The sequence below is a fragment of the Leiobunum rupestre genome, chromosome 2, assembly GCF_980474605.1.
Source record: "Leiobunum rupestre chromosome 2, qqLeiRupe1.1.hap1, whole genome shotgun sequence".
NCBI lineage: Eukaryota > Metazoa > Arthropoda > Arachnida > Opiliones > Sclerosomatidae > Leiobunum > Leiobunum rupestre.
In genome coordinates, this window is record NC_143385.1 from 24,280,135 (window position 1) to 24,305,596 (window position 25,462).

General features: G+C 39.2%; 2 protein-coding genes across 2 annotated transcripts in view; one reads left to right on the top strand and one right to left on the bottom strand.

Moving 5' to 3' along the window:
* LOC149956611 (cathepsin O-like) overlaps nt 1-25,462 on the top strand; it is a 49,764-nt gene that overhangs the window by 5,511 nt on the left and 18,791 nt on the right. The window contains exons 2-4 of the mRNA XM_090164716.1: nt 20,522-20,633; nt 22,348-22,450; nt 25,172-25,228. Coding sequence (XP_090020842.1) covers nt 20,522-20,633; nt 22,348-22,450; nt 25,172-25,228 — 272 coding nt within the window. The remainder of the gene's footprint in view (nt 1-20,521; nt 20,634-22,347; nt 22,451-25,171; nt 25,229-25,462) is intronic.
* On the bottom strand, nt 2,662-18,394 carry LOC149956612 (uncharacterized). Its single transcript, XM_090164715.1, has 6 exons — nt 18,321-18,394; nt 18,059-18,248; nt 10,584-12,230; nt 8,646-8,852; nt 4,070-4,285; nt 2,662-2,822 (listed from the first exon to the last, which is right to left on the bottom strand). The coding sequence occupies exons 2-6, from the start codon at nt 18,129-18,131 to the stop codon at nt 2,746-2,748; spliced, it is 2,220 nt and encodes a 739-aa protein (XP_090020841.1). The 5' UTR covers nt 18,132-18,248; nt 18,321-18,394; the 3' UTR covers nt 2,662-2,745.

Here is a 25,462-nt window from a genome sequence, read left to right on the forward strand (position 1 = left end):
TTGTTTCTTATTTAGAAACCGGTTTAATTTTACCAGTTTTTCGGTAGGTTTAAAGTTCTAAAGTTCGCTGCCTCGCTTCTGTCATACACAAAAACTAGGGGGAATTTCCCGAGGAAATCAAAAGAATTCAGTTATTTTATATAGTTATTTCGCTTTATTTGTTTAGTTTCTTATTTACGACAATAACTGCAGACAATTTCTACTTACATAAGTAAAAGGTACGGTTTATATATTAGCCGGTTATATCCGAAAAAAAAACGGTTATAGCCACTGGTCTGGATTTTTTCAAAAAAAGCCGGCTTTTTTCCAACCCTTCCGGTCGTACATGCAAATCAGGTTAGTTAGTAAGGTTAGGTGATCAGAAAAGTATCGAGGAAACTATTAGAACAAGGAAAAGCACTACGAACACACGTTGGGGAACGGGATACGATAGAAAACATTTCTTTTCCAGCTTTGATTTGAAATTCGCGTTGTAACTCTTAGAAAAACAATATCGAATTTTGATACATATCTCTATATTTATGGGTCTCTAGCGGCCGAAATGTAAAGTTTTGTTCGTTGAGCCCAGCAACACTTTGGGTCACTATGTCCGGAAGTACAACATAAACAAATTTCAGAAACATTGGCCGAAAGTCATTTTCCATAGGCTGTGTGCGGGGTCCTTTTTTTTAAATTATGACCGACTTGGTTGGAAATTATATTTTTAGTTAGGACTGATCATTTCTGAACGACGTTTTCGGTTGCATCAGGGCCGTCTTTAGCTTTCAGGCGCCCCTGGGCTAATTATATTAGGCACCCTTTTATATATTATTGAATACTTTAGAATTAAAATAAAAAAAAATAAGGGCCAGACGGCGCCACTCCGGGGAGACGCCGCGCCCCTGCTTAGCCCTACCTATCCCAATGGTAGAGAGGGGCCTGCGTTGCATTAAGAAATTTTAATTGTGAGAGAAATTTCTGGCCAATTCGCGGGACACCACAACTCGCGTACGCGCTATTGTCATATTTGAACTTCGTGCCATTTGATACAGGCGACATCGAAAAAACCAGGTAACTCGAAAATTTCGGTTTGTCTAAAAATTAATTAAAATAAACGTGTTTAATACATCGGGGGAATATGTGTACTTAAATGTCCGTGAAATCTTGTTACTTTTATTTTAGTGTAGGTGACTATTCCAGTTATAGTTTTAATAGCTCTTTATCAGGGGCGTATTAACCATTATGCAGAGTAGGCACGTGCCTAGGGTGGAATTTTTCTAGGGGCGCCAAAACTCCGATAAAGCCCCACGGTCCAAGTACTTGGCTTGCCCCTACTTAGTTGACCAGGCCGTTAGACAATGCCCAGGGGGTGAAAAATGTTTCTGTGCCTAAAGCCGCCAAAAGGGTTAATCCGCCCCTGCTCTTTATATAAAATACGAGAGGTCACGTGATTATGTTAGATTCATCGTGCAGTTAAAGTTAGAGAGCGCGCGCCTATTTTTGTTTCTGTTGATAGCGATTTCCACTGGGCGATTTCAAGCGCTTTTCGAGTGCTCGTGATGAGATTTTGTCCTTCACTGGGAAATCGCGAGCAGCTCGTGACCAGATCCGCGTCTTTCACTGGCGAATATGCTCTCGCATCGAGTATGCAATAACTGGTGGCTTGACCGTGGAGTCGGAGTCCGGCTCTTGTAACCCATAAGGGCGGTGGCGCACTGGGAGATGTTACATGTAGCTCTGATCAAATGGTCCTATCTCCACCTCCGACTTCGGTCAGGTTTGGGCTGGATACTGAGCTTCGGCTCAGACTAACGGAGAGGGTCCGTGCAAACTGGCCGCCTCGGCGGATTGGGCAGCCTGATGTGGGTCGGCGGTCCTGTTTCCCGGCTTTATGGAGTCACATCGGGATCTCCGGTGCCAGCTGTGCCGGGTTACTTGGGCTGCTGTGTGCTCGTCGTTCCCCTTTAGGAGCTCTCTCCAAAGGGTTTGACTCTTTACCTACGTAGGTAGGGTTTCGGCTGGAGTTGCTACAGCATCCACTCTTAATCCCACTGCTGTGTGCGAAGTGGGGATTGGTCCACCCATTGCGGCACCTTCTGCTGGGTTGAGTGGCTTGCGTCAAAGGTGCGATCATCAGTAGTACCCATGCTGGATTTGTCACCTGTCCGGGCTAGGTGGACGCTGGCGTAGGGCACTATGATGATAGGACTCCGGTGGTATGGTCTCTGTTACTAGGTGTACCGGGCTATAAATTCTGACACACTGGGAAACCCGCTCGACCGCGTTCTTCGGAAATCTCGACACGGGCAGTGACGTAAAAGTCGATTTTACGGTGCTCTGAGAGTAGCCCAGTGGAAATCGCTATGAGCTCGTGCGTTGATCCTCTACACGGAAATATTAGGAAGCGCGCGCTCCAAAAAAATTTTTTATAAATGTATGCGTATTTAAATTTAAAATTCCCTAACTTTTCCCTGGCCTGTGGAAACCCGGTAATATTTGGATTTTATTATAATTTTACTATTTTGTCTTGTCTCCATGGTAACACAGAGCAATTATCTCTAATTTGACAATAGCAGACGCTAAATCATAAGCGCTACCTTGAAAGATCGTGGATCTGCAGCGCCACCTAGCCTCTTTTCGGTAATAATAAATTAAAAATAGTTGTCAAATAAAAGTAATTAATATTTATTTTAATTACAATTTAAAAATAAACAAAACTATAAAATAAACTGTTTAAAACAAGTATAAAACAAAATACTCTAGGACCTATTGAAATTGAAAACTCTTGGTGTAGATGTACGGCAGAGGATTCTGGGTCACGAAGAACGGCAGGAATAGGCTCTCTGAAACAAATTTCAATTTGAAAAAAGAAACATTTTGTTCGTATAATTGCACGCCTCTCACCAGGTCCCTAAAATAACTTAGTCTTGTTTGTTCTACGGTCCTAAACCACCGTATTTTCGCGCGATTTTCACTATCCCTTTAAGAATATAAAAATTAACTGCGTCGGATAATTTAGGTTTAAAATTCACTATCCCTTTAAAAAATATAGAAAATTCACTGTAAGTTGGCCAATCAGTTTTTAAATTCACTATCCCTTTAAGAATATAAAAAATAAACTCAGTTAATTTTAAAACTTGGATTTGGCGATTCTGAATTTTTTTTATATTCTTAAAGGTATAGTGAATTTGAAAACTTTGATTGGACGATTTACAGTTAACTTTTTATGTTCTTAAAGGGATAGTGAATTTAAAAACTTGTAATTGGTTAAAATAAAAACCATTATTGTACAATAAAAAGTTTTAATTACAAAACTAAGCTACGGCCGTTTCGGCGCCAATACTAGCGCCGTCGTCAGTCTAATTTACAATTACAATAATTAATAATATTGTAAATTAGACTGACGACGTAGCTTAGTTTTGTAATTAAAACTTTTTATTGTACAATAGTGGTTTTTATTTTAACCAATTACAAGTTTTCAAATTCACTATCCCTTTAAGAACATAAAAAGTTAACTGTAAATCGGCCAATCAAAGTTTTCAAATTCACTATACCTTTAAGAATATAAAAAAAATTCAGAATCGCCAAATCCAAGTTTTAAAATTAACTGAGTTTATTTTTTATATTCTTAAAGGGATAGTGAATTTAAAAACTGATTGGCCGATTTACAGTTATTGATATGTTCTTAAAGGAACTCCGCTTTCCCATTGGTGGATATAGCTTAAACCCTACTACTTAGTAGTACCTAGGAGCAACAAACACAAGGAGAACGCGGCTAGCCTTTAAACACGCTAACGCAGTGTTGCGTACAAATTTAATTGGACGAGCCTTTACGCTAAACGTTTTACGGAAAGGGGGAAGACAATTTCCGAATTTTCCCCTTCCGACGGCAGCAGGCGCTAAAGCGTCTAGCCAATGAAAACTGTACACAAGAAAATGAGCGACTTTTGACGGGTTGCGTTCTCCTTGTGTGGGGTGCTGTGTTTGTTGCTCCTAGGTGGCGCCATCTAAACGGTGGCTGCTCTTTCGCTAATTATTTTCAAGACTTTGGTTAGAACCCGGTCATTGCCAAAATATTGGGTCCACTCACCGAAACATTTTCCAGTTCTATGATCTCTTCTGTACTGCCTGCCACAGTCGCAAACCCTCTCACCCAGTTTAGTAATGCAACGTTCATTCTTTGCACTATCGCAATCCTTGGCTGCATTGCATCGTTGCCCGAAGCCTCTCAGTGATTGCTTTGGTGCAGAAGCCCAGAACGTTTGCAGTGACTGGACTTGTCTGGATGAAGACGTCCTTAATGATGCTAGTGGTATTCGAAAAGAATTAGCAGCAGAAGTTTAAAATACACTCTTACCAGAGAAGTATCTACATTATAAAACTAAGCCCCTTTCGTCACATTTTTTTCTGACTCTCATTCGCGACTCTAACGTGGCATCGCCGCATGTACACGGAGGTACACACCGAAGGTATACCTAGCGCTTCGCCTTAATACTAGGTCGTTGAGCATATTTCAGAAATCGGGTCTAACGTGACATCGCCGAAGGTAATTTCTCTGTGTAAAACCCGCGGTCGTTGCGCTTCGCCTTAATACTCAGTCAAGTATACGTTTGGTCATTAAGTTTGGAATTTCGGATCGGATTTCGCACTGGCTCGAATTTCGCACTGTCAATCGGGACTCAAGGACGAGCGTATTTTAATTTGTTCGTCATGAGAGTAAATCAGTCATTGGATACAGGGGGTTTCAAGGAGTACAGATGGGTTCAAAAGGCCTAAAAGTCGTTTTTCGACTTGGCCACTCCATCATGTTGTATTTAATTATAGCGTCAAAATAAATATATATTATTATTATTATTATTATTATTATATCCCTACGCGGTATAATTTGTACATTTTACATCGAAAACCATAGAAATACACATTCACGGCTTGCTGATAAAATCACTCCGATTGGAAACTGGTTCGAGCCTACGAAAGTATATGTGTAATTTTTATAACTTAAAGCCAGTGTCGGCTCCTACTTACAAGTTAGTTGCATTAACGGTCATGAGATGTCACTACCGTAGAAATTGAAACAAGTTGAATAAGCAACAATTTCCCTTAAAAGTGTGGTCAAAAGGGGAACCTAGTTCAGATTGTTTTTTGGAATCACTCGCTTCGAAATCCTCCGTAATTGGCGAGGCTCTAAATCTCACACCTTGCTCACTTTTTGATCGGTTACTTTGATTCGTCCGCTTAATTTCTAACAATTCACCAATTTATACTTAAATTGTTTTGGTAAATTGGGGTACACGACGACGAAATGGGTATGATAGACTGCAGTCTATTAACATCGCATGAGTATTGCCCGGTCAATTTTTGCTTCGTCGTGTACGCAGCATCGTCAGTCGTCATTTATCGGCACTTTCATATAAATCCATTGCCATCTCTATTAAAGGGGGCCATACGAAGGGTCCGCCACTTCAAGGAATCATGTACAAGCCCTGATTCCCCTATTCCGAATCACTGGAATTTGGGCGGGAATCTTAAATTTTTCCGGAATCCAAGAATCATCTTCAGATCTAGAATCGTAATCGAATCATGGAATCTTACAGGGTATCAAATTCGAATCATGAAATCTTACAGGGTATCAAATTCGAATCATGGAATCTTACAGGGTATCAAATTCGAATCATGGAATCTTACAGGGTATCAAATTCGAATCATGGAATCTTACAGGGTATCAAATTCGAATCATGGGATCTTACAGGGTATCAAATTCGAATCATGGAATCTTACAGGGTATCAAATTCGAATCATGAAATCTTACAGGGTATCAAATTCGAATCATGAAATCTTACAGGGTATCAAATTCGAATCATGAAATCTTACAGGGTATCAAATTCGAATCATGAAATCTTACAGGGTATCAAATTCGAATCATGAAATCTTACAGGGTATCAAATTCGAATCATGAAATCTTACAGGGTATCAAATTCGAATCATGGAATCTTACAGGGTATCAAATTCGAATCATGGAATCTTACAGGGTATCAAATTCGAATCATGGAATCTTACAGGGTATCAAATTCGAATCATGGAATCTTACAAGGTATCAAATTCGAATCATGAAATCTTACAGGGTATCAAATTCGAATCATGAAATCTTACAGGGTATCAAATTCGAATCATGAAATCTTACAGGGTATCAAATTCGAATCATGAAATCTTACAGGGTATCAAATTCGAATCATGAAATCTTACAGGGTATCAAATTCGAATCATGAAATCTTACAGGGTATCAAATTCGAATAATGAAATCTTACAGGGTATCAAATTCGAATCATGAAATCTTACAGGGTATCAAATTCGAATCATGAAATCTTACAGGGTATCAAATTCGAATCATGGAATCTTACAGGGTATCAAATTCGAATCATGGAATCTTACAGGGTATCAAATTCGAATCATGGAATCTTACAGGGTATCAAATTCGAATCATGGAATCTTACAAGGTATCAAATTCGAATCATGAAATCTTACAGGGTATCAAATTCGAATCATGAAATCTTACAGGGTATCAAATTCGAATCATGAAATCTTACAGGGTATCAAATTCGAATCATGAAATCTTACAGGGTATCAAATTCGAATCATGAAATCTTACAGGGTATCAAATTCGAATCATGGAATCTTACAGGGTATCAAATTCGAATCATGAAATCTTACAGGGTATCAAATTCGAATCATGAAATCTTACAGGGTATCAAATTCGAATCATGAAATCTTACAGGGTATCAAATTCGAATCATGAAATCTTACAGGGTATCAAATTCGAATCATGAAATCTTACAGGGTATCAAATTCGAATCATGAAATCTTACAGGGTATCAAATTCGAATCATGGAATCTTACAGGGTATCAAATTCGAATCATGAAATCTTACAGGGTATCAAATTCGAATCATGAAATCTTACAGGGTATCAAATTCGAATCATGAAATCTTTCAGGGTATCAAATTCGAATCATGAAATCTTACAGGGTATCAAATTCGAATCATGAAATCTTACAGGGTATCAAATTCGAATCATGAAATCTTACAGGGTATCAAATTCGAATCATGGAATCTTACAGGGTATCAAATTCGAATCATGGAATCTTACAAGGTATCAAATTCGAATCATGAAATCTTACAGGGTATCAAATTCGAATCATGAAATCTTACAGGGTATCAAATTCGAATCATGAAATCTTACAGGGTATCAAATTCGAATCATGAAATCTTACAGGGTATCAAATTCGAATCATGGAATCTTTCAGGGTATCAAATTCGAATCATGGAATCTTTCAGGGTATCAAATTCGAATCATGGAATCTTACAGGGTATCAAATTCGAATCATGGAATCTTACAGGGTATCAAATTCGAATCGTGGAATCTTACAGGGTATCAAATTCGAATCGTGAAATCTTACAGGGTATCAAATTCGAATCGTGAAATCTTACAGGGTATCAAATTCGAATCGTGGAATCTTTCAGGGTATCAAATTCGAATCATGGAATCTTTCAGGGTATCAAATTCGAATCGTGGAATTTTACAGGGTATCAAATTCGAATCATGGAATCTTACAGGGTATCAAATTCGAATCATGGAATCTTACAGGGTATCAAATTCGAATCATGGAATCTTACAGAGTATCAAATTCGAATCATGGAATCTTTCAGGGTATCAAATTCGAATCATGGAATCTTTCAGGGTATCAAATTCGAATCATGGAATCTTACAGGGTATCAAATTCGAATCATGGAATCTTACAGGGTATCAAATTCGAATCATGGAATCTTACAGAGTATCAAATTCGAATCATGGAATCTTACAGGGTATCAAATTCGAATCATGGAATCTTACAGGGTATCAAATTCGAATCATGGAATCTTACAGGGTACCAAATTCGAATCATTGAATCATCTCCGGGATTTGGAATCGTGGAATCACCTCGGGAATCGAACTCTATAGTGATGGAATCTTTTTCGGTTTATCATAATCGCGCCTCTGAATCTTTGCTTCTTCGTCTATTTTTCCTTTTGTTTGCTACGTACGTAGTTAACAATTCCATAACGAGGTCGGTGTGGGGATCAGGCGTAGGCCTTCCGAGGCCGGAGGGGATGGTGGGGGACGCGTATATCTTGCGAGAGAGTAGAAGTTTTGACCCCACGTTTTATTTTAGGTAGTATCATTTTAAAGGGATGCGCAACCATTTTTTTTTTTGAGAAAATGGTGAAAGTGGCCGAGTGGGGTGTATTGTGAATACCAATTTAAATTTTTTAAAATGCTAAAAATAGAAAATATAAATAAACAAATAATGAAAAAGTTCGAAATTGATTAAACATTTTACAGGGGGTACACCCCTTAAAATTGGTCCGATTCCCATGTTATATTCAATGGGAAAATTTCAATTTTTTTTGTCAAAAAACATTTTTGGTTGCCATGGCAAAACGGGTGCCTATGGAGACATTTCCCTTTAGGGTTTTTCAAATTACATGAAGGTCTACCAAAACCCCGAGTTTGAACAAAATCGGTGTGTTACACCTCGGGTCGTCTCCTTGTGAGTATACAGACTTTGGTAATGCTAATTATATGTAATCAGATACATAATCCCTTGAATCATCAGTCCCTGGGTCTACTCACCGAAACATTTTCCGGTTCTGTGATCTCTTCTGTACTGCCTGCCACAGTCACAAACGGGCACACCCAGTTTGGTAATGCAACGTTCATTCTTGGTACTATCGCAATCCTTGCCTGCATTGCATCTTCGTGATTGCTTTGGTGCAGAAGCCCAAAACGTTTTCAGTGGCTGGACTTGTCTGGATGACGACGTCCTTAATGTTGCGTGCGCTATTGGTTTTGAAAAAGATTTATCAACAGAAATTTAAATTATATCCCTAACCAGAGAAGTATCCACCTCGCCGTAGTGCTATAGGGTGTATTCTCGTGACGTCATCATCGCTGTAGTGGAAGTCTAGTGTCATCCCCCTTTCCCCCATAACTATCAACCTTAGAGCAATGGCCGCCATCTTCTCGTGAATACCACCTATTGCCATGTCGTAAAGCGCTGCCACCTTCCAATAGTTGATTTTATAAAATGTCTTTACGCTTGCCCAACTTGTTGAAATGTTGCCCTGGAATAGTTCAGCCAATGCCTAAGAATGAGTTCATAAGCTCTTTAGTGGGAGAGAAAACGGATCCACAGCTGAAGCGGGGAGGCAACATTTCAACAAGATGGCCAAGGTTATTTTATAAAAAGAACTATAGACGCTTCAATAGAACTTTAAGGAAATCGTCAAGAAATAACATTTCCTGCCAGTTACGGTTTATACAGGGTGCTTCAAAAGGTTATGTAAAACTTTTAAGGAGTTGTAGGGGGGAGTTGAGAAGTAGGTCTGTTTTCCCCCCATTTTCCTACGATGTGTTAAAAGAGCGCCAGAGAGCTTCAAAGTGTGGCCTACTAGCCCCTGGAAGTAGGCTGCAACAAGCGCAAAACCAAACAGCGGGGACTTTAAATACTGTTAAAAGTTTACCTATTTACGCTTGTTACCTCGATTTGTTTACTAAGTCCTTTTTTACCTATCACACGAACCCAAACCTTAATGTTCGCATTTCCCTGCTGCTTGGTTTTGTACTTGTTGCAGCCTACTTCCTGGGGCCAGTAAGCCACACTTTGAAGCTCTCTGGCGCTCTTTTCACTCATCGTAGGAAAAAGGAAAAAAAAAACAGGCATACTTCTCAACTCACCCCCTACAACTCCTTAAGAATTTTGCATAACCTTTTGAAACACCCTGTATATGCTTAGTGCTTGTTGAGATAGTGGAAACTTTACACCTGTAAACAGAACTTCGTGTTATTGCTAAGCCTTAATAAGTCAAAAACACTTGTTGCATAACTTACTAAATGAAAAATTTTAATTTTTTCCACAAGCACTATATAAACTGACTTAAAGGTCCTGGCTCTCGGAAATATTACTTTTTGGCAATTTACTTGAAGCATTTATTTCGATAAGGAGAGTGAAACTCGGAACATAGCAAGAGCGCACTACGTCAGAAGATGCGGGGTTGTTGTTCCCCCTACTTTTCTCCTCTCCTTATCTCTCCGCAGCTTGTGACGTCAAAGCGCGTTTTAACCCACCCCAAAGGTATTCCCCCAAAAACCGAAGACCAAACGCCAACGTTGCTGATAATGTCCCTTCGCAGGCTCTTGCTTATTTTGCAAAATACGTTCCAAAAGAATAATAAAAACTCCATACGGTGCCTTATTAAAACTATTAAATCCGGAAAATACAGTTTATATAAATATATATTCCCACGTGGTGTAATTTCTGCATATTACATGTAATTGTTAACACTCATATTTATGATGGATCAAAGAATTTCACATTTATCCTACCAGGTATAACAGACGCTAGACGGAGATTGGTGTTATTTACGTTAGAAACAAGTTGAGGCGCGTGTTAGCAGACGATTTTTGGGTTGATTTCCTTCTCCCTTTAAGCCATGATGCCGTTTGCATCCATTGAAAACTGCATCGAGCCTGCGAAGTTACACGTTTCATTTTTATAGTCCAAGCGGATACTTCTCTCGAAAGTGTTCCGTTTAATACTTCTGGTAACAATCATTGGTTTCTGAACGGAATTTCCAACAGGTGAGCTTCGAAAAATGGCGATTTCATGTTCTGGCGACAACACATGGACAGTGGTACTGGGATATTTTGATTTGGGAGTAATTAAGTTCTCCTTAGTTGGGAATAAAACCGATGATTTAAAATTAAATTCTCGAGTGGGTAAGGGATGCTTGGGCTCTGTGGGCATTTGAAATTCCCTTTTGGGGAAATGTGGAGAGTTTCTGGAAGATAAGTCTAGAAATTGATTTTCTAACATATTGGGAGGTTCTACAGTTGGGGTCCCGAAACCAAATGGCCCCGAAGTTGACGAAATCTTTTCCGATTCAATTTGATCTGAGCTTGCGTTCCCCGCAAAAATTACAAAACGTATAGTGATATTTTCGTTAGTTGGCGGTTGCACGTTGCCGATAGTGGTTTCCAAAAGAATGGTTTCCGCTGTTGCACTTTCTGTAGCTATTGTATTTGTAGTGACCCTCTGCGATGATCTTACTTCCGTGTTGGAATTGAAATGAGTTGTATTTTCTGAAACGACGTCAGTAAGGTTTTCGAAGACAATCGCAAAGTTCTTAGAATTCGTAACAATTTCGTCTGTAATCTCCGTGGCTGTGGTTCCTGGCTTTGTGTCTGGTACAATTACGTTTGTTACAGATTCACTTTCCAAAGAAGTTTTTGTTCCGATAATAGGTTCAACATCCGCGATAGAATCTTCGGCGGAATCGACTAAAAAGGGATCGAAAACTATGGTAACATCCTCCGGAATGTTGGTAATTGTTGTTGTTGTTGTAACGTTCGTGCTATCAGTCCATGTTTGTGTGGTACTTATGTCGGTTGTGGAGGCGATTTCCAAAGTGTTCTCTGTGACTGTAGCCCCCTCCGTGGAATTTCCGAAAATTGCGCGTTTGGTTATTGCATCAATGCGTGAATCAAAACCTATAGTTGAAGTGTCATCTTGCTTCTCAGATTCTAACGGAGATTCGCTTCCGTCTGTCTCGAACACGATGGTAACGTTTTCGGGAATTTCTAAAAACGTCATGTCAGACGATGTCTCTGCTATTGGATTTGGCGTCGTTATTATCATACTCGGTATCGAAAACCTACTAGCACCATTAGTTGCAGACGCAGAAAGCAAGTTTAAAGGATCTTCCATGATTTTCAGATACGACTCGCCATCCAAATCGCGTAGTTTAGACATAACTCTAACGATGGAAGCGTACACGTTAGGAGCATTACCGTGACCTTCACTTCTAATGTTCAAAATAGGTTTTAGCATTACCGAACTCCGCAGAACGGTCGGTGATATTTCCGAACGCGAAAATACAGTACGTACTTGTACGGAGTTCCGTTGCCAGTACACGATCCACATTTTTCTCCACGCGACGATTGTTTTATTAAATTTTGTAGTAGATTTAACAACTGGTACACGCGACGCTATTTCCCTTTGGAGAGGTTGCAATTTGTTAGGAAGACTCTCGATGTAAGTGTCATTTACTATTTCGTGCACCGACAATGACCAAACCCAACGTGAACTCGCATCAGATACGTTTAAGAAAATCGAACTAAATTCTTCGAGGGAGTTTGTGTCGCTTCGAATTTCATCGCCTAAATTAAATCGAAAATTAAAATTTATGTTACAATAGTAAAAAATATTTGAAATCATTCAGTTCTACCAGGAAATTATACATAGCGTTTCAAAAGGTTATGCAAAAATGTTAACGAGTTGTAGGGGGTGAGTTGAGAAGTATGCCTGTTTTTTCCCCATTTTCCTACGATGAGTTAAAAGAGAGGCCGAGAGCTTCAAAGTGTGGCCTACTAGCCACTGGAAGTAGCTGCAATAAGCACAAAACATAGCAGCAGGGACTTTAAATACTGTTTAAGTTTACTTTTTTTTTACGATGGTTACCTCGATTTGTTAATGAAGTATTTTTTTACCTATCACACGAACCAAACCTTAATGTTCGCATTTCCGTGCACCTTGTCTTAACGCTTGTTGCAGCCTACTTCCAGGGGCCAAACTTTGAGGCTATCTGGCGCTCTTTTGACTCATCGCAGGAAAATGGGAAAAACAGGCATACTTCTCAACTCACCCCCTACATCTCCTTAATTTTTTTGCATAACCATTTGAAACACCCTGTATATGTATACACTGGCTATGTCTGCGTAAGTGGCTTAAACTAAGAGTTATTGATTATCTGCCTTCGCTAAGTGAAAGACATTCATAATTGGGCAAATTCAGTGATTTCAGTCTCACGAGACACGACGTCATCCATGCTTGTTCACAGAGAAAAAAACCCGCGCAAAATGGCGGCCATAGCCAAAGCTACGAAAGGAAATTACTCTATATACTCACCAGAAAATGAAATTAAAAAACCCCGATTAGTTCTCACGCTGAAAATCTTGAGAGAAAAGCCTGGTTTTCACTTGGCGGTTTTTGGGCGAAAAAGCCCGGCGTCGACGGAAAATGGGCGAAAATTTCCGTCGCCGCCGGGCGGAAATTCCGTCGGTTTTCGGTTTTGTGTGGCGATTTTCATTTCTATTTTTTTCGCTCAGTTGGGCGATTTCGCTCTTTTTCAACCAATCAAAAACCATTTTCGAAAGGTGACTGTGACGTCAGGGGGATGGTTAATTTCCTGCTTCTTGCATCCGGAACTCGGCCACGTGCTTTTCTGTGAATTTTGGAACGTGTTTTTTTGATACCCTTGTTGTCTTCTTTTCCAGTATGTTTCTTTCACACAAACCGATCTTTCATAACTCATATTTCTTTGAACACGATAGATCATGTAAAATAACATTAAATTTAAAATGCTTACATGAGCTTTAATCAATAGTTCACTATTATGATCAGATAAATCATCCATTTTTAGGCCTAGGCTTAAATCTCCACTATCAGACGAAAACCGACGAACTCGCTGCCAGAAAGAAATCGCTTTATTTCCGCCCTAAAAAAACGCCAAGTGAAAATGCTAAAACGCCGACAGTGAGCGAAACGTCGAAAACCATATCGCCGACGTCAAACTTTCTGTCGGTGATTTTCCGCCAAGTGAAAACCAGGCTTTATAATTTGTCTAAATCCGCGTATTAAGACGTATTTAAAAAAGAGCGCAGAAGGCAAGGGCACTTCTATTCCAGACAAGGCGAAATTTCCCGTGTAAACCTGGACATTGGCTGCGTTCAATAACTGAAATCGTAAAATAATCCGATTGCTTATCGTGAAGTAAATGGTTGTTGAACGCCAAAACGTTCCAAAACCGTTTAAAATGAATCAATCATAATGGTGGAAAGCAGAAATCTTCTTCAAAAATCGTTCAATGATCATGGCCACCATACTCTTTCAGAGACATTCCAAGTATATACATATAGTTTCCTAGTTCTACCCTGAATCAGAAGAAAATAGGGGAAGTACGTATCTGTAGCTTTGAGCCGTAGAAGTCGTCGTGTGACCCACGAAAACGCCTTTTTACGCATAATAAACCAAACTGAAAAAGTAGTCCTACTTTTGTTTTGATTCAACACGGCTATAATCGACGAAAGCAAATACGCCTTAGCTCAAATAGCAGAGAATGAGAAGGGCAATATGTTACAATTGTTCAATTTAAGAAAAATGACTTTTTAAACGATGTATTCATCCGCGATTTCCCGCCAAACCGTTTTGGCGCGAAAATTCGTGAAAAGTGACGCCTTTCCAAAGCTGACTAGAAGCGTACTTCCCCCTATTTTCTTCTGCCTGAATGTATATATTTCTAATTCGTTAGAAGGATTATATTGAGTAGATTTTGGGGCCAGTAGAAAAAAATGAAAATAGTATTAATTTCAACCATGAATATCGGACTGCATTAGGTAAGAAAGGCCAAATATCTAGTTCATTTGGCGGAAAGATAACAAAAATTTCCCGTAAATCGGCGATGGGAATTTCGAATTTGACCTGTTTACTGTGAAATTTCTAAGTATACCTGCGCGCGTTATATAATTTTGGAAAATAACGACTATTGCATTATATTTCAAAGTTATAATTAACGAAGATAAGATTTAAAAACAATTTTAATAATTTATTTTTAGTACTACAAGTGAGGCAAACCTACAAAATTCAGTTTGGCGAGACCAGGGAAAATATAGAACAAGTAATGCCGAGATTAGCACGTTGACGTACTTAAACGTAAAAAAAGATGTACATTAAATATTTATGGATTAATATAACACGCGTAGGAACGCTTAGGAATTCAACAGAAAATAGTCGAAATTCGAAACTGCCACCGCAGATTTACCGGGAATTCGTACAAGTATCTTTCCGCTAAATGTACTAGGTATTTTGCCTTTCTTAACCTGCAACCATGGACGAACTACAGTAGTTCCAATAGTGTAGTTTTATCGACGGACCTTGCAGTAGTTCACGAGTATATAGCCTCAGTCGCTAGGATGGGAGGGGCTTAGTTATTATGACGTTGGTCACTCGCTGCCGATTCAAAATTGTATTAAAGGGCAACGTTTTAAACTTGACTAGCTTTCAGTGCCAAGTCTAAAGGCCCATTTTCATGCTCGCTGGTACCGGAAAAAAATCGTCAAAATTCGCATCCGCCACTCGCAAGCGTGAAAATAAAGCTAAAATATCTGTTTGAAACAGATCGACGTGGAAAGTGAAAAAGTGTGCAGCGGAAGCGGATTTTTTTTTTATTTTTACCCGCTACCAGCGAGCATGAAAATGGGGCTTTAAGCGCGAACTTTTAATACACATCTTTTTGATAGAACGAAAATGGGTAAGAATATTAATAATATATTCGTGTATTTATGATTATCAAGTAGAGGTGTGCAATTACCATTTTTTGGGGATCGAATCGATATCAAATATTTTTTTCGAGGCCAGTCAAATACCAAATCGAATATTTAAAACGTCAAATAATTTGGTCGAATATTTTAGGTCAAAAATCCAAGCCAGTTAACTGATCAAATACCAAATAGTATTTCGAATATCAAATAATTCGTCTAATTTGTTTTTCAAATACCCAAATAGTTTGCATATTTGTCAAAAAAAAATTTAAAAAAGTTATTGAAATCACAGGACGTTTTACTAGAAAATAGCAAAATACTAAACCAAAAAGATAATTTTTATTTTATTTATTAAATGCTCAGTAGCGTAACTATATTAATTGAGGACCAGGGTGGAATTTGATAAAGGGGCCTCATCCAAACATTTTTAAACCTAAAATCCGAGGGCTGAGTATTCTCCGTAATAAGTGTACAAGCTTGGAGGAGAGAAGTATTCTGGAGTGGAAAAGTCGGGCGCCACCTGCGGCTTTGTAAAATTCCCATCATGCTCTTTTTGGTCGGACGTCATCAAGCCTGAATGATGGAAGATAAAGCTGACGTCCGACCAAAAACCGGTTTAACCGGGGTAGTCTGGGTAATTCTAACAGCAATAGGCGGGAAATGACGTTCTTATTACCGCTATGGGATTTTCCACTCCAGAATACTTCCCTCCTCCAAGGTACAAGTAGAGCTTCGTCTGTACTAAATTGATTACGTATACTAGGTTGTTGACGCCCTCGAATTTGTAGAATTATGTTACTTTTATTTAGATGAAATTTATACAGTAGATTTATTATCGTTCATAGATTTTCGGGGTCTTTACCTTGAGGGCCCCAGGAAAACGTATCCGCCTAGCCCCGTGGAAGCAACGCTACTGTAAATTCTTGACTTTACCATTCAAATAAATTCAAAATGTTAAACAAAATGCACTTTTTTAATCACAAAGTTGCTTTAACCACCTTTCGCCCAGTTTCGTTTAAGTTTTACTTTGTTATTCTAGAAAATTCGAAAACAGAAAACACGTCAATAATCTAGCCAATTATAGGTGCTAAAATAAATAGCTTCTGCCTTTCGCCAAGTGTTAATACACAGACTATGGACTTGCAAGGTACTCTTTATATATGGTCGTTGCCGCTGTGGCCTAAAGAGGTGTCAGAAATAAGGAGTAGTTCGAAATTTTCATTGCCTTCTCCTTTGATGGCCTTGAAACGCAACAAATTAGAAAAAGACCCGCAGTTATTCGACCAGTTTGCAAACTATTTGAAAATATCAAATACTTTTTCCTTCCCTTTTCGAATATTCGACTATTTGATCAGGAAAAACGAATATTCGCGAACTTTTCCAAGCGCTATTCGATTCGACGAATCGAATATTCGATTTGGTATTCGATCAAATTATTTGGTATTACCAAATATTTTGCACACCCCTATTATCAAGTAAATTTGTTGAAAGGGAATAAAACCTCTGGTATTTCTGTCGCCCTCCGAGGGTTCCAATATTGTCCGCTGCCTCCCATGTCTTTTCACACCTGCGGCGCTGATAATCGCTGATTGTGAAGGGAATAAAGGAAGAATCATTTTCTTCGTCGGTTAAATCGCGCAATCCCGGAAACGTTTTGTGGATCGGGTCAATGACAAAGTCACCGCCCATCTGAGCCCCAGATGGTGGAAAGGATAATTATATAGTTGGATATTCATGGTTGAAATGATACATTCATGCCAATAGTGGATAGTTAAAGGATATTGTAACTATTTTAGTTGAAATTTTCCAACTACTTTAGAAAAGTAATATTATACTTTTATGTGTCATAAGACAATAAAAATATAAAATGAAATGTCTTTAATTTAAATTAATATCTCCGATATATTTTTTAAGATATTTTTCATTGAAAATAGTTTTCACTGTTTTCCACATTGGCTAGTCTGTAAAAATTAACTATTTTCTCTACTATTTTTAACTTGGAACACTGCTCCTGACTCCTAAAAAATCGAAACAGCTCGATATCTTATTGGTTCCCTAAAACTAACGTCTTCCGCTGGTGACGTTTTCCTTTGCCACGGACCGATCTGGCCCAATGAAAGTACAAACCCGGTTGCACTTGCCACAGGTCAAGAAAAACAATGAAAAGTCGGGGAATTTAAAAATAGGCCTAAAAAGTCGGGCAATTTTAAGAATTTGATAACGTCTTAGAATTTAAATTTATTTTAAACATTACAATTTATTTTTTATAGATAAAACGTAACTTGAAGAGTCACTTTTATTTAAAAAAAAGCTGACGTAAATTCGTTAAATTCTCTAAAATTTCATTTTCCAATCCTTAAATTGTAACTTGTGTTTCAAATAACTTATGACTGAATTATTTTTACGTTCTAAATTTGCTAAGATCTATCTATTGACACCAACGAAAATCTAGTGTATTCCTTTAGTGTATCCAATAGCATAAATGCATTTCGTATTGCAATAATTAAGGGTTAAAATTAATAAGGGTGAAGATACCTAGGCTATTGCAAAGTACCAAGTGACATTTAGACTCTCGCATTTAGAATAGTCTAAACACATATATATCGTCGTTGGGTACCCGGGTATACATTGAGGCAAGCGCAATCACAATAATACCATATTTTACTTACCAAGAACATCACGCAAATTTCGTAACAGCATCCAGTAAAAATAATAATGTAAAAGATATTGGTACCACAGCATTTTTGATAGTTTCCCGCAGAACAAGATTATTAAAAGTCCACTAAGATTTATTCGTTCGCGCAGATTGCACTAATCAACCAACAGGCACAGTCAGTCAGTCACACAGATAGCCGAAATCTGGAAAAAATATTAAGTCAACGTTTTTCTTTGTAGCAGCGTATATTGAGTTCAAATAGTTGTAAATAGAACCTTATGACGTGTTAGGTAAAACAATCTGTGCTCAGACATGAAACAGTTATTGGTCGATTGTATTTGTTTATCGTAGGATCCCCAATGGACGCTATTCCTATTTCCTCCAACCGGCAGATTCTGGAAGTTTAAAAGTTATGAAAATAATTGACGAAGCAGACGATATTTTAACAGGGTTAAAGATGTTTGGAAAAACTGTTCTTCAATGACTGGAAAACAGGCTTGCCTTTAAATTTTTGGTGGTAAATAAATTAGAGCAAAAAATGCATGGAAACCCTGTTCAAATATTATCTGCTTCCCCAAATCATAAGCTTCCACAATTCGTAGGAAATAAAAATAATGTCCATTAGTCTTCTCGCGTTGGCTGCTACGTCGAAACTAAAAATGCTAATTGACGCTACCTAGTGGCAGGGTTTTAAATGTTTTGTTGTAGTAATATAGAGTTTTTTACGTAGTGCCCTCTGGTTGTGGAAGTGTCAATTAGACCTACGGTTGAACATTGAAATAGAGATAGGAATTCTCAGTCAAAACTAAATAAAAAACCAAAAAATATTGTGCACACATTTGGCCTACGCAAATATTTTCGTTTTTTGAACAAATATTTTTACATAAATTCAGTTTAGCCCTGGTTCATCGTGTCGCTGAAAACGATTACTGACCACAGCGTGTTGCGTTAATTGAACCAAGGGAAATTTAAGTCGGACTTTCAATTATAAATCCAGGAATTTCAGGTTTTCGCCACTAGATGCTCTGTTAGTTGACCATTTGGCTGAAAAGTACGTAGGAACCTAATTTATAACGCCCTATGCTAAAGTCGGTTAATTTTCATGGTTGGCAGCCGACCCAAATGCGCCTTTTTTAAAAGTCTGCTCAAGGTCCTTACGCAGTCAGGTGATAGGCAAGGTAGGCTACCTTGAAATATTTACGTTTGGGGGCACACAAATGTTGAGTGTTTTCATTGAAGTTCTTCGTTTATCGACCAAAGTATGGATGCTCATTATCCTTTTAAAGAAAAATATGGAAAATACAATCTAGCGAATATTTTTAATTGCTTGTAAAAACGATGTAAGATTTGGAAAGCTTCACACGAATAGCCGAATCTGTCACTGAACGCTGTGTTGTGTACAAATTTCATTGGACGAACCTTTACGCTGAACATTTTACGGGCGGGGGGAAGACAATTTCCGAATTTTTCCCTTCCGACGGCAGCAGGCGCTAAAGCGTCTAACCAATGTAAACTGTTAACAAGAATTTATTATTATCTAAACATTTAGGTGTACTTTACTTTACTGTGGTACTTTTCTAATTGTGCCTTTAATAATGCCTACATATTAAAAACCAAGGTTAGGAGAGAAATTCGCTATGATAAAAAACCATGACAGCATTGTTGGCGCCTACTACACCAAATAATATCATAGAGGCAGAAATAAACAACATTCCAACGCCTTCAAGAGCGAATAGCAGTAGCATGCCCACCCTGACGAATACTGCTTGTTTTTCAAAGTTGAGTGGCTAGTTACTTCTTGATATACTTGTACACGGCCGTACCTTTGACTGTACTAATGAGAGTATGCGTACTCATTAAATTCTGTACCTTTAACAGTGCTGAGTACGCGCAGGCGCGTAGGAACGTTTTGGATTAAGGGGGGTACAGCTTGGATGCTAAATTTGGCGCCCCCTCATCACCATCCTTTTTGCGCCCCTTCTAAAACAATTTGGCGCCCTTTTCATACCACTTTGGCGCCCCTTTCCAATTTCAAGGGGGGTACATTGTACCCCTGTACCCCCGTTCCTACGCCACTGAGTACGCGTAATCTGTGTACAGGCCATCTGACAGTGGCTAACCCCTTATTGAAAGTCGTTGTGAGCTAGCGTCTTCCAATAACTAGCATTAGAATCGTATTCAATAGCTTGTTTCATACTGGGAAATTAACAGGTTTTACTCGTCGTGTGAGACCGCATACGCTCTCTGCAGAAGAAGCTTATAAAAGCGGTTTTAATTAACAGTTTTCATTAATCATGCAGGGTAAACGAAGAATTAAATTATGATTGGACGATACTACAGCATCCACATTTACAATTTCGTTGCCCCTATTTAAGAAACATAATAGCAGTTTATCTAGAAATAAAGTAGTGGTTTTCTCGGGTTTATTTTAAACGCAATATTGAAATGTTTAACCGTAGCTTTTGAAATAATTCAGAATTCATTGCGAAGGGTAGAATGGCTCAATAGGAATCGATCTCACGACGACGGAGCCATTTACGGAATCACCCAATTCTCAGACCTCACTCCGCAGGAGTTCAACGAATTGGGTAAGAAAGATTTCATTTTCCATAACAAGGTTCGAGACATCAATATGCAACCTCTCTGGATAATAAAAACTTGTAGAGGTTAATGGTATTAGTAAGTGTAGGGAGCTGTTGGCTCGTGTGGCATGAAGGGTTTTCCACCACCCTCCTACGCATTGTAACCCGTTTAAAGCCATTAAACGTCGCTCAATGACTTGGTACTAAGGCGGTGACTTGGGTATTAGCCTAGCCATAAGTTAATGATCATTAACTTATGGCCTAGCTGATTATCAATTCTTAACGCGTATCGTATCGGGTTTGGATAACGAGTACGGTATGGAATGTATTACTAACCCTTGTTAAACGAAAACGATATTAATTCACCAAGGCTTTAAAAGTCGCCTGATGACTTAGGCCTAAGGTGGTGCCTTGGGTATAAGCCTAGCTGATTTCTATTATTATTAAAGATGGCAACAAATTAGAAAGAGGGGGTTACACTACGGCCAACTTCGACCACGCGCTGTTCGCGCTACAGCGGCCAACCCTTTCGTTGAAGTTTCTATGTTAACCTATGAGCCAAAGATATCGGTTTGAGCGCCCCTAGCGGAATATTATTTTTAGAATAATTTTTGTATTGAAGCCAATATAAAAACGAGCGTGGCGCTGAACATCTACAGGTTATAGTACAGTTTATAGGGGGAAAATCCTTGCTCACGGAATTTCAACGAATGGGTTGGTCGCTGTAGCGCGAGAGATCAAAGTTGCCCGTGGTTACATGGTGGAAAATTACTATGGTTATAGCACCACGACTATAGTTATTATAGCTACAAACACTATAAGCGGGGGATATTAGACATAAAATATTTTTTACGATTTTCAATGGGATCAGTCCTTGCATTCACTGACTCCGGCATTTTAGGCTCGAAAAAGTGAGATGATAATTTTTTCCCTGATTGCTATTTATCCTCAATTTAATTTCTGTGGGGGCTCTGGCCCCGTATGTTTTTCCCTGTGGAGGCTCTGGGGCTCGAGCCTCCACGGGATCGCCGACACTGACCCTGGTTGTAAGTCTGAGGCATGCCAACCCGAAAATGGTTTTATGGGATCGCTGTGAGCTGAGGGAATGTTGCTGGTTATGCTTTAGTCGCACGCATAAATCGTGAATTCGGCGAGGGAAATTTTGAAAAAGATCTGAGCTTGGGAAGCTAAGCTGTTTAAGATGGCGCTCACAACTGTACATTCGAGGGGCTTTTCCCCCTTTTATTAAAGGGCCACACCGGCGTTTTAAAAATCGGTGTCAAAATCCAGTAGCTCCACCTCTTATGTACCACGTGATAGCAGGACCGGTTAATCATATTCTATAATTTTTCCGGAGCTCGCGCAGCAAACCAGTGAAAACGCGAGGGGCTATAGTAATCGGTGTACAAGCTACTACTACGACTGTACCTATGATATTACGCGTAATCTTTAGAGTCTGTACCTTTATCAGTGTTGACTACGCGTAAACGGTGTACAGGCCATCTGACAGTGGTTAGCCCCTCGTAAAAATGCCAGTGGGTCCCTTTAAATTTATTCATTGACGGCGCGCAACGCACGCTTGGTGGCACGTTCCAATTAACAGGGGCCATCGAGCGTTCGTCGCGCGCCGTTATTGAATAGAAAGGGGAAAAGTCCCTTTAATATTGGTCATTGGTTGTAATTTCATAAGTTTACCATTTTTTTATGCAATTGTTTGCAGTGATAAGGGCTTGGAATCCCACCAAACAAGATCACAGAAATCGCCGGAAACGTGAAACAGTTGATTTCAAAAACCTTGAAGGTATTCCGCAGAAGGTTGACTGGTAAGTACAGCAAATTTATCGCTTTAAATTAATTTAGTCATAATCAGAGTTAGCAAGTTTTTGCTGCAGGTGCGACAAACCGTGTATTTTTTCAGACAAAAACTGCACAATGAGGTGTTGTTGCGAGTTTTTGACAACCCTGATTCATGTAAAATGGCGATAATTCTTCAAGGTCGATAAAGTCGTATCAAGGACGTCCTTTTGCGGTTGGATGGAGAGCCCTACCATCTATTCGACCAGTTGGAAAAAATTAAGTTTCAGACGACATTTTTTAGGAACCTTTTTTTCAAACAAACATTTTAAGAGCTCGTAAAATCGACCCACTTCGGTTGTACCACTCCTAGAGGTGGCAACCCGCGGTCAAAATAGCGGCCAACACGAAGAAACCCACCCTCATTTTTCCTACCGTCAAACACCCATTTTTGACCTACATGTTGTTTTGCATACGTCACAGAGAGATGTGTGATCAATAAGTGGGCTTCATCTATACACATTCTATTTATACTCTGTTCGAACGAATTGGGTGCTTGCTCGTAGCGTCGTAGGCATACGTCATAACTAAGCCCCACCTTGAAACGGCATTAATTTCACGTTACAGATCACGAGGCAAAACGCCACACGACCCCGCGAAATAATCACGTGACCGCCATGGGCGTCTTAATGGCATGGCCGACCGATACGCGTTACCATGGCAACGAACATAAGCCACACCCACAAGCAGGCTACGAATCTAAAACTATAAACTAAATCAGGAATCCATACCTCTACTTGGAATGCTTATCGCGGCAGATTTTCGTTTCGATGTGGCTGACGGTTTTTTTGACGTCACTATGCTAACTTAACAAACAACAACGTAAGAGTAGAGCGCGCGCAAAGGGGATTTTTTATCTCGTAGGCGGGGCCAAAGCCGAGTCCCCAAGGAGTAATATAACTGAGAGCGTACAATGGCAAGCAAGGTTTTATTTAGTCCTTGTCTCTTGGTTTTGAAGCAGTGCCGAAAATAAGACCACATTTTAGGCGGTAAAAGTTATATAAAAGTTTAAAAAAGATAAAATTTTACCGTTATATCATATAAAATTTATCATTTACTTCGACCAGGACGAACACGTGTGCAAAGGCTTGTCTCTTTTGTGAAAGCATGATGAAAGTGAAACGCAAAATCTATTTTACAAGTCGGATTGAATTAGGCTTATTTGGTTGGTTACCGCTTGAATTGGTAACCCTGTTACCGCCCGACAGAAAATATTTCAGATCAGTGACTACGTCATGGGAGAAGCGAAAGGAGAGCGGCGTTTATTGAGATGACTATTGGTCTATACATATTCATTATGACTCTAGAAAATACGGGTGTAAGGGTCGGCTACGTTTTCGTTAGCTCTTAAAAGCTTGTTTTGTATACATACTTCGGTATTTGGGGTTATCCGAGGAGGAAACCGTTCTCCTCTTATTTCGTTAACCAAGGATGGTCCGTTTCGTTCCCCTGTTGCGAGACAGGTTGACGCCGAAACAGAGATTTCAATGGGGGTTAGAGGGTAGAGTTTAGACAGAGGAGTCCGAGTGATAAACCGAGCAGCCATGGGCACCGCTCCTCTCATTGCGAGCGTTTTTGTGAGCGAAAGTGAGCGGCAAAATGTTTTTTTTTAAAGAACGCGAAACGAAAATTAGAGGAGTGCCAATTTCGGTGCTCAAAAAAGAGCGAAAAGAGAGGAGCGCCGATTTTATCGCTCAAAAATACGTGAGCGTGAGCGGATATTAGGCTAGCGAGTGCTAGCGGTGAGTGAGCTGAGCGGCTCTTTGACAAAAATGCCCAACACTGAGACCGAGAGAGTAATTAAGAGTTCTGCTCCGAAGTAAAATGTGTAAATAAATGTTTTTTATTAGTTCATAAAATACTTTACTATTTATTGCAAAGTCCCGTAAGCCCCTAAACTTCAACGTGTCGAGCGACCCCTTGCATGGGCCGGGTGGGTAATTCCAGAAGAAAATAGGGGAAGTACGTATCTGTAGCTTTGAGCCGTAGAAGTCGTCGTGTGACCCACGAAAACGCCTTTTTACGCATAATAAACCAAACTGAAAAAGTAGTCCTACTTTTGTTTTGATTCAACACGGCTATAATCGACGAAAGCAAATACGCCTTAGCTCAAATAGCAGAGAATGAGAAGGGCAATATGTTACAATTGTTCAATTTAAGAAAAATGACTTTTTAAACGATGTATTCATCCGCGATTTCCCGCCAAACCGTTTTGGCGCGAAAATTCGTGAAAAGTGACGCCTTTCCAAAGCTGACTAGAAGCGTACTTCCCCCTATTTTCTTCTGGTAATTCCTAAAGGGTCTTTCATATTGCCGGTGGGCACTGGTACCTTTTTGGTAATATATGCGCAGCTTTGGCTATGGCCACCATTTAGTGTAGTTTTTTTCATGAGAAAAACATGGTGTGACGTCGTATCACGTGAGACTTAAAATACCACCTAACAACCAAATCAAGTTTTTTTTGTATTTTATCTGACCAATCGGAAAGCGGCATTTAGAGCGTCATAAAATTCCATAAACTAAGTCCTGCCTGTACGACAGCCGCACAAGGCGATCTATTTATCTACTATATTAACGGGGTTATATTTCGTTTTTAGCGCCCATATTTTCCCCCAAGTTTAAAATCTTTTACAGATACGTTCAATATTTCAATAAAAATGTACCGTATTCATAAGCTTTATTTTTTTCAGGAGAGACAAAGGCATTATTGGAAAAGTACGAAATCAAGACAAATGTGGCGCTTGTTGGTAAGTGTCTCAGCTACGAATTAAAATTTCACTTCTTATTTTAGCTGTTATCCACTTGAATCCTTCCTAAAAAATTGGAAAACGGAGGCTTGTTCATTCATATTTTCCAAGTTCCAAAAGAGTTGCCTGGAAAGGCTGGGAAACCTGGAAAAGTCGTGGAATTTAATTTCGATTGCAAATAGGAATTTTTTTTCTAAAATAAAGGTTAAAAAATACAAAATCTTGGCACAAAAT

Bases quoted from the DNA above. Each gene is read 5' to 3' on its own strand.
- LOC149956612 (XM_090164715.1), bottom strand. From the start codon at position 18,131: ATGCTGTGGTACCAATATCTTTTACATTATTATTTTTACTGGATGCTG. The intron at 12,231-18,058 runs GTAAGTAAAATA...GATTTAATTTAG, and splicing joins AAATTTGCGTGATGTTCTTG to GCGATGAAATTCGAAGCGAC. The intron at 2,823-4,069 runs GTGAGTGGACCC...AATTTGTTTCAG, and splicing joins TAGAACTGGAAAATGTTTCG to AGAGCCTATTCCTGCCGTTC.